Source organism: Solea senegalensis, linkage group LG13 (genome assembly GCF_019176455.1).
Source record: "Solea senegalensis isolate Sse05_10M linkage group LG13, IFAPA_SoseM_1, whole genome shotgun sequence".
NCBI lineage: Eukaryota > Metazoa > Chordata > Actinopteri > Pleuronectiformes > Soleidae > Solea > Solea senegalensis.
Window position 1 is genome coordinate 5,115,733 of NC_058033.1, and position 9,879 is coordinate 5,125,611.

The following is a 9,879-nucleotide window of genomic DNA, read 5'->3' on the forward strand; positions in this document are numbered from 1 at the left end:
TTTCATTTTAAAAAAAATCTTTGAAATTCTTCAGTGGAACTAATGGAGTTAGGTGTTCGAGAGAGTCATTATAGTTTAAACTTAAGTATTATTATCCTTTCCACTCATCGTGAGTTGGGTTATAGGCCACGTGTTCTCTTAAGTGCTGGGATTCTTGTGTTTGTTTCATGGCTTTATTCTAGAATAGCTACATGTAATCTTCCTAAAATAACATAAGCCGCTTTTATCTCTGTGTGTAATACGGCACAACACCACAGTGTGCTTCTTCATTGTGAAAGGAAGCCTTTACAGTAGAGACACAATTATACTGAGATTAAAGCAATAATACTCTGGAGTATTGGATAATCTCACTTGGCTTTCTTTTCCAAAACAGTTTCATCCAGCATTTATTATTTAACCAGGATAAAATAACACAAAATCAACAAGATGTTATTGTCATATTATAGAACTAAAATTCTCGTCAGTATTAATGTTTTCTTTGTTATCCAGAGCAAAGAAATTAAGAAAAGATGAACATTTAAGAAGCTTAAAAAATCGGAAATCTTGTTTTAATCATGAAAAAAGGTTCAAACCGATTAATCGATTATCAAAATAGTTGTCGATAAATTTAGTAATCGATTAATAATCAATTAATCGATTAATTGTTTCAGCTCTAATATAAGCAATATGTTTTTCACGCTCAACAGGAGGAACTATAAATAAGCAGAAATATTAGAAATAATATTATAAATAGAATAGAATAGAATAGATGTACTTTATTCATTGCAAACTAGGATTTTTTTTAAAATGTTTCTGTAGTTTATCATTATATATTTTTTAATCTCCTGCGATGTTTTCATTTTTAAAGCCACATAATCCAGCACATTATTTTTTTTCTATTCACTTTGATCACTTTCTTTTTTTTTGCAGTGAGGACTCTCAAAGTGAAATTGTGCTTTGCTCAATTTTCCATTGGCAAGTCAGCCAATGTAGGGGGACATTCAATTTTATTTTATTTTTCTGTACAGTGATATGATATGACATGATATGATATGACGACCGGTGCCATAAAGTCTAAAAAAGCTGCGCCTGTGAAAACACAATTTATCAACACATCAACGACTGCGCCGAAGTCCGGATCCGGATCGCGGTGGTTTTATTTTGAAAAACGGATGTTGGTAACCCTGCACACCAGCGAGCTTCGATCCAGAGCGTTCACCGCTCCAAATTTGGGGTTGGATAGAGGGATTGACTTGGGAGAATAGATTGACAGGAAGCTTGACCGCGGTGTGAACTTCAGCTGGCAGTGACTGTGGTGAGATGAGTATGAGGAGAAACGGACTCTGTCTCTTCTTCTGCCGGTGTTCTGAGCGGAGCTGCTGTTGCTAATAATTATGTGTGAGGAAAAGGCGGAAGTTGCCGAGACAACACAGCGATAAAGGTTCGTCCTGGTGTGGATACTTCCATTTATTGTGTCGCGCAGCGTGGGAAGAACTGCTCCGTGGAGTTTGACTCTGTGAAAGGCTCTGCAGCAAACCGGTAAGTTAAGAATAAAACAACTATCGTAGTTAAAAAAACAAACATGTTTAGTGAGCTAACTGAGTTAGCTAGCTAAGGAGTGGTTGCAAAGCGCTGTCGTTATACTCATTTAAATGCATCAACTAAACTACGAGTGTTTTTGTTATGGTTGATTTTTTCCTCTTTTTTTCTAATGTACTGTTAGTTTAATGATGGGTTAGCTTTCTGTTAGGCGAACTCGGGAAATGGATCCTGCTAAGTTAACCACTGCTCTAAATATACTGTACTTAGGCTCATGTGTTAGCTTTGCGAAATCAGCAGGTGTGAAGGGGCCACTGGGTGTAACCGTGGGTGTAACTCATCTTCTCTTATAATGTCATGTAGAAAACACACCTTTTCGAAATAAATTCTACTTCACACACTCAAACAATACAACACAGGTGACAGCACAGCACGTGGAGGAAAAGGGTGGCAAAATACCTAAATAAACAAACTCACAAAAGTTTAATATATATATATTCAATAGTTCACAATAATCATATTTGCTCGATTATCCGTTAATTAGTAGATTGTGTAACTGAAGTGAGTTTATATAAACATCCAAGTCTCGTAAATCCACTTTTCAAAATAAAGTTCTATTTCACACACTCAATAAAACATAGGTGACAGCACAACATATTTGTATCAAACAAATAGGAAAAGGATGAAAAAATACCTAAATAATACACATTTTTTATATTCCGTAGTTTCCAGCAATCATATTTGTTCAATTATCCGTTAATTAGTAGATTATGTAACTGAAGTAAGCTTATACAAACAACATGCACAGTACATTGAACAATCATAGATATTGATCTCACTCTTCTTCTCTCTAAACTCTATTTCACACACTCACTCAAACAATACAACATTTATTGTTAAAAAAAGTAGGATAAGGATGGAAAAATTGCTAAATAAACAATCTTACGCAAATGTTCAAAAGCATACTACTAATCACGTTGCTTATCCAGTTATACTGCATTCACATGAATATATCATCAGCAGAATTAAGAATGAACAATTATTCCTTTACAAAACTCCAATTAATATAGTCATTATTTTATTTTTTATTACATTTATTCTGTGGATGTTTTATATTTTTGATGCACACTTCTGATATTTGTGTTTTCATTTTCAATCGATCACTAAGGGTTATTCTGCTGCTGCAATATTGATCTTTACAAATCAGCTGATTGTTAGTGCTGCAACCAAGGATTATTTTTCATAATCGATTCATCTGTTGATTATTTTCTTGATTAATGGTGTACTTGTTTGGTCCGTAAAACGTAGAAAAATGTTGATCTGTGTTTCCCAAAAAAAAAACAATCAGTGAATTTAGTAATCGATTTAATACTTTTTTTTTTACTCCATCTGATAAAATATAATCATAAAAATAAAATAAAAATTAAAATAAACACACACAATTGGTTAACTCTTCCTTCTTTAGTTAAATTACTTACAATACAATCAGGTGTATTTTTCCTAAATTGTGCAGCCTTCACTACAGTGCATGGCAACTCCTTTTCCGCCACGTTTGTTTTACTGCTGACTTTCTCATGAGATGGTTGGTGTGCAAGTTTTAGCACAAACTCGGAAAACCTGTGTGGTTCATGTTTGCACAGTCAAAAACACGAGCCACAATGTCAAGTTTCACTTTGTGCAGTTTTAAACTTTAGACTTTCAGTCCTTCCCCCAATAAGTGGCTTTTAGTTGCCTGTGTTTGCTTTACTTTCACCTTTATACGATTTAAAATTTTATAAGATAGTAAAATATGCTCTCCAATTCAGCCTCACACACACTGGCTATGTGGACCTGGACACCAATCAACCATATCCTATGACAAGCTTTCTCACACTCACTCACACACCACAAGCCCACTAACAAACACTCACCTAAGTGCACCCTAGTGCAAATTATTTCTATATGAATTGCTGTGGTTGTTAAGAAATGTTGATTGGTGTTTATCAAAACAGTTTTTTTCGCTCACGCAGGCTCTGTTTTTAACAATCTACTGAATACATGGTGGACGTCTCAGGCTGCATCCTAACTACTTCATTTTCATTTAAAAATGCTTAAGTTCTGCTCCAGATACGCCTGTCGTCCACAGTTGCCCGAGCCTCAAAAATTGAGAAATTTAAAAATACTGGTCGCTCCTTTTTTAGTTCATTTTCGTTTGGACGGACAGAAACTAGTGCTGATGACACTGTCTACCACATCCACTTCCTGACTGGTTCTTATCGGCTGTGCACCAAAAAGTAAACACTCATTTCCAGTTTATGTGTAACAATAGACATCCCTGCTTTGACAATTCACCTTTCTTGTTACTCGTACTTTCTGAAACTAAATAAACAACTGCAGTATTTGAACATGAAGTTGGTTTAACCTAACTTTATTTCCGATTAATACTTATGTTTACTTATGTGTTTTCTATCATGATTTAGAACTTAAAACATCCTGTGTTATTTCTAATATGAATAAGAACATACTGTGTAGAAACAGGAAATTAGAAGTACAGATGCTGACTTATTTTTAAACGTCTCCTGGGGTTGTTCTTGTGCGTAACTTTTCTCAATATTTCCTGTTTTTCATTTGTCATCTTTTTACTTCAGCTCACACACGTCAATAGAGAGGAAGGTCAGTACCAGGCGGCCTTTGTTACACTTTATCTTGACTTTTATCTTTGACTTTGGAAAAAGCATTTAAAAACATTAATGTGGCAGATGTTTGAGTGTATCTGAAGAAGAAAAAGTTCATCCCGGGTTGTGGGAATATTTGTGTTTTTCCCTTAAAAGACTGAACATGTCGATGAACTTGGACAGAAGCGTGGAGCTCCAGTGACTGATGGCGAGATTACACTGACTGCATGAAGTCTGTGTTGTGTTCCTTTTGGCATCATTTAAAATCCGAAAGCAAATGGGCTACTTTATTTAAGCAATCATTCTTATACATTTTTGGTTCTAAATGGAGGGAAAAAAAGAAAGCGTGGAATCCTGTATCAGCCGTCAGCTGCAGAAAAACGTATAATGTTAACTAATTATGTGTTTTGTATATAAAGGCCCTTTAGGCACAGGAACTGTCAAACAGCCTTGGGTTATTAATGTTGTGGTATTTGGCTGTGGTCCCTGCTATGTACTGGCCCCAATAAAAGTCAATATTCATTTCAACTTGAGTCAATATTAATAGTGTCATTAATACATAAAATGACATGCACACAGGCCTGATGAAATTATTATTTTTAATCTTTTTGTGTGATTTATGGTCTAAATGCCAACTCTTAACATAACACAAACGTCATCTTCATCACCAGGAGCCATGAGCAGGGAGCTGAACGTGCCAATGGGCTCCCCAGATCCAGGAGTCTCAGAGCCGGGTCAGGACCGAGGGGGGATGGACTATCGGGACTGGGTGCGGCGCAGTTACCTGGAGCTGGTCAGCTCTAACCATCACTCGGTTCAAGCGCTGTCCTGGAGGAAACTGTACCTGAGCAGAGCCAAGCTGAAGGCGTCCAGCAGGACATCTGCACTGCTCTCTGGCTTCGCCATGGTCAGTCATGTTATTCTGTGTTATTATCAATATCTTCAAGAGCTTTTGCCGATAACCGACACCAGTTATGTTTTATTCTCAACTGCAGAGGTCGTTTAGTCTCTTCTGTAGTAAGAATTAACATAATATTTACCATACTCGTGTCACAGCAGGTGCAGGTAGACATTTTCTTCGTCAAAAAATAATAGTTGGAAGGGGCACAAGCTTAGAAGTCGATGAGGCAGCTGCTTATTCTGCCAACTGTTTTAGTCATTTAAGGGTGACATATTGTAATATATTACATTTTAAAGCCATTTTAATTCAAAGACTGAGCTGATTTTAAACCACCTCCATTTCTGTGTTAAGATGGTACTTGCAAGACTTTGTTTTTGGATCATAAATATGTCACAGATACAGCTCCCCCTTCACAATTATTTTAATTAAGACTGCAACAGTTGTTTGATTATTTAACCGGTCATCCCTTACCGAATAATTCTGAATCAATTCATGTTCGACAGTTTTTTTCTCTTTAATTTCAGCTTCTTCAATGTCACAGTTCATAGATTCTTTGTGACAGTAAACTCCTTTATCTTTACTTTTGGTGTGTGAACAACACAAGGCGTGTTCAGATGTCGTCATTTTGAGGTTTGGGAAGCACACAGCGTTATTTTTGATCATTTTGTCACAGGTGGCCATGGTGGAGGTGGAGCTAGAAATGCAGTACACTTACCCCCACGTGCTGCTCATCGCCTTCAGCGTGTGCACCACCGTGCTGGTGGCCGTGCACCTCTTCGCTCTGCTGATCAGCACCTGCATCCTGCCCAACGTGGAGGCCGTCAGCAACATCCACAACCTCAACTCCGTCAGTGAGTCGCCACACGAGCGAATGCACCACTACATCGAGCTGGCCTGGGGCTTCTCCACCGCCCTGGGCATCCTGTTGTTCCTCACCGAGGTGGTTCTCCTCTGCTGGATCAAGTTCCTACCCGTAAACTCTGGCGGGGTCAGTAAGGTCTCCACCACGTCGACCACGCCTGTGGCCCAGAACAACGGCTGGCAGGCGGCGCTGGCCTCCACCATCATCATGGTCCCGGTGGGGGTGATTTTCATTGTGTTCACCATACACTTCTATCGCTCTCTGGTGCGCCACAAGACCGAGAGACACCACCAGGAGATCGAAGAACTGCACAAGATTAAGATCCAGCTGGACGGCCACGAGAGTGGCCTCCTGACTGTGTGACAACGACGACTTCCACTTGTTTCTCATATTTATGAAGCCTCACTCCTCTGACGTTTGTTCAGGTCACCAGTGTCGCTTCACCCGGACTCAGGCTCCTCTGGGCTGTTACACGTCAGACTCTTAACTTATTCTTAAGGTCAATTTGTGTTGTAAGATTTGTTTCCGTGAGCTTTGTCTGTTTTTTGATCTGTAATCTCTGTCAGTCAACAGTTAATGTTTAAAAAAAAAAACAGTTTACAGTCAAAGGGCTATTAGGTTCAATGTGCCATTTTTGTTTGGTTCGACGTGGTCGGAGTTTGATGCAGGTAACGGTTCAAGTCGGAGTCTTTTCTCTGTTCTCAATGAGTCTCAGATTGAATCACTTGTGTTTGAAAACGGAAGACAGGTTTGGCGACACTTTACAGCAACAGTATGGTAATAGTATGGTAATTATTTTGTAAATGAGATGTAATACCAGGTCAGCTTTAGGGCGCGTACAGGTGTATCGTATCAACTGTTTCTCCACACAGAATCAACGTTCTTGGAGAAACGGGTCCCAGAGTGATAAAATCTAAAAACATGAAACCAAAATGCAACTTCAGGAAAACCGATGTCATAGCATCACCTCTCAAACCTTTATCCTTTATGCGAGACATCATTCTTCCTGTGTTTGGAGTTTGCACGCAGAGTTCAAGCGTTACGCACCTGCTCCCCATCGTCTTATTAGTTTTTATGTGTTACGGCACCACATACAGGGCTGGCATATATATACTACAGCTTTTTGTGTGTATCCAGTTATTTCTTGAAACAGTGCCGTGTTTATGGAACAAAAAGACAAATATTGTGTAGTGTAAAGTTCTGTTTCTGTGTAGATTAGGTCTATCTGCATATGTTAATGCTGCAGTCGTGCTACTGACACGGAGCAGAGTAGATCGACAAACGCAGAAAAAACCACATCATATTTTAAAGTTTGTGTGGCATATTTGTCCGTTCACATGATGATATTTAAGTATTTAAGACTTAAAAATTTACGAGAGTGCGATAACTCGCAAATAAATATTATAATGAATTGAAGGCAGTCGGTAGGCACCATTTTTATCTACATCTTTTATCTATAAACTCGTAATAACATAAGCGACGATGCATTTCACCTTTATAATATTGTAATTGCCAGTTTGTACACTGATAGTAGCCCATAGGAATTCTTATTACCAGACTATTGCCTGGACGTCAGACTGGAAATATTGTGTATTACTGTAATAATCTATCCATATTACAACACTATTAGATTATAATTACACTTACCAACACAAAACTACCGTCAATATTTCCGATATGCCATGAAATATTGCAATTTTTCCGGTAATGTTTATTTTCTTACACCCCTTTACAAATAGTATAGTATTGCCAACTGATGATAAAGTTTTAACCATACTTTGACCATGTTGTTACTGTACTGTTAATGTATAGAATTCAAATGGCCACCAGTAGAGTAAACTAATAAACATTAATGCCATGAGGAAATTGCCAAATTTAATGTGGATCATTTAAAAATATATATGTATATATATATATTATTTTCTGCTTTTGATGCTGGTGTTTATGGTTTGGCCAAAGATGACGTTTGCACCGTTAAGCTAAAAACGTGAAAATGTGATTTTAAACATGTTTAAAAGTTTTACTCGATTATTCTGTACGTCTTGAGTAAGGCTTGAGTGAGATAAAATAAACAGTCTTAAACAGACATGCAGTAAAATGCTGCCGAGCCTTAACGCTACTCACTCGTGAATCACAACACAAACGTCAAAAGTGTTTGACTGTGTTGTGGTTGATTTAGTGTGTTTTTCGCTCATGTCTGTGCACATACAAGGAGAAACGACGACCGCCATAGTTTATAAACTGTTAAAAGTCTTAAATGTTCTTGTAAAATAGCAAAGAGGTTTCTCTGTCTGTGTTTTTTTTCTTCCTTCCTGCAGCTTTTTATCTTTTTTTTTTTTTTTACAGAGACCACAGATCCTGTTGAAAAGGCGTCAAACCGGTCACACTGATGCTGCTTAAATATGAATGTGCTCCTGTCCAAATATCCTTCTGCCTTACAGAATCATTGCCTTTTCATGTGTTGCTAAATGTTTTAACACAAGCGTATCTTTTTTCTTTTTTTTCCCACTTTGTTTCTTTATTGGAAATATAAGGTCAGGTCCTGGTTCGCAGGGAGAAAAGGTCAAAGTGGAAAAATGAACAGCACGTTCAAATTGTGTTTTGTAAAGGGTTTTGTTTTTTAAAAAAAGAGGGAAAACCTGTTATGACATTCCAAATAAGATGCCTGACCAAAGTGTCACACAGATGTTTTTTTGTTTCTCCGAAGAGGAAAAAGTGCACTTGTAGTTTAGTCCAAACAGAAAGTTACTTGTCAGAAAAACTGTTGCTATGTCTCTCATGTTTGTGGATTTGTGCTTTTTGTGATTGAAAACGGCAGAGAATCAACCTGCAAAAGATTTTTAAAAAATTAATAAACTAATATATAATAACTGGATCATAGTTGTCATAGTATTTCATGTGCAGTCATTCCGAGACACTGGGTTGGACTTTTACTAATGATGAACAGGTGTGTTTTTGTTTCCCGAGGTCAAACTCAAATGTGTGGAAGCCTGTTTAGTGACATAACATGGCAAAATGACTTACTATCTCATAATTATCACTTAGCATCAGCTCACTGTCGTGGGTGGAGCCACGATGCGGTGCGCGATGCAATATTTGCAACATGACGAACTTAATGAAGACTTTAACAGGTACGTTTACGTATTGTTGTTTATTATTTGTTTACTTAAATGAACGTAACTGCAGCGTAATGTGTGCTTAAAGTGTGATCCATGTAATACGACGGAGTATTCGGGCCACATTGAGAAAATTCAGACTTCGAGAATAAAGTTCAATTTACGAGTCGTACTGTACTGACGCCGTGTGTAACAATGGGAATTGTTGCTATTGTTCATGTTGTGCACGGACGTCTTAGAGTGATGGACCGGATATTCTTTTTAAAGTCCTGATACTTATGAAAATGTGATGCTGATGTGTCAATAAATTACGTATATCCTTGTTAGTGAAACCTATTCTATAGTACAACCCCACGAAATGCTCCACGGTCCTCATTCACAACAATAGGACAAGTTTTGAAGTCAGTTCAGAGTGATATTTTGTCGGGAAGGGCCGGGGTAGGTGAGGGGTGTCGAGGGGGATGGATTTTTCAGGATATAACATGTAAAAATTAGTATTACTATTTATTATTAAGTATTACAACTAAACATAGCCTGCAACGATGCAACTGTATTTACTGCAACTGAACTGCAAACTGTTATTTCAAAAAGAAATTTACTTTCATTTACTTAGCTATATAGCCATAAAATAAAACCTACACACTAATATCTTAAGTTAGCGTTAGATTACAACGGAGTATTTTCACAGAAGTAAATGAAAAGCTAACTAAGCATAGACAGTAACTGATAACGCTTAGCTTGTTAAAATCTATTGCACTCTTTTGTTTATCTAGTCCTTGACCCCTGAACCTGCTTTGAGGAGGAGGACTACGCCTGTCAGAGTGAATC

The 9,879-nt window shown here is 37.6% G+C and overlaps 1 protein-coding gene across 2 annotated transcripts; it reads left to right on the forward strand.

The window, feature by feature from the left end:
- The first annotated feature begins 1,161 nt into the window (after window positions 1-1,161).
- orai2 (ORAI calcium release-activated calcium modulator 2) lies at window positions 1,162-8,810 on the forward strand. Of its 2 annotated transcripts, XM_044043031.1 has the most exons (4): window positions 1,162-1,518; window positions 4,146-4,170; window positions 4,844-5,079; window positions 5,747-8,810. In XM_044043031.1, exons 3-4 carry the CDS (start codon window positions 4,849-4,851, stop codon window positions 6,296-6,298), a joined length of 783 nt encoding a protein of 260 aa, XP_043898966.1. In that variant the 5' UTR covers window positions 1,162-1,518; window positions 4,146-4,170; window positions 4,844-4,848; the 3' UTR covers window positions 6,299-8,810. The 2 variants fall into 2 exon arrangements, with proteins under 2 accessions (XP_043898966.1, XP_043898965.1); XM_044043030.1 differs by lacking the exon at window positions 4,146-4,170.
- The last annotated feature ends 1,069 nt before the right edge of the window (window positions 8,811-9,879 follow it).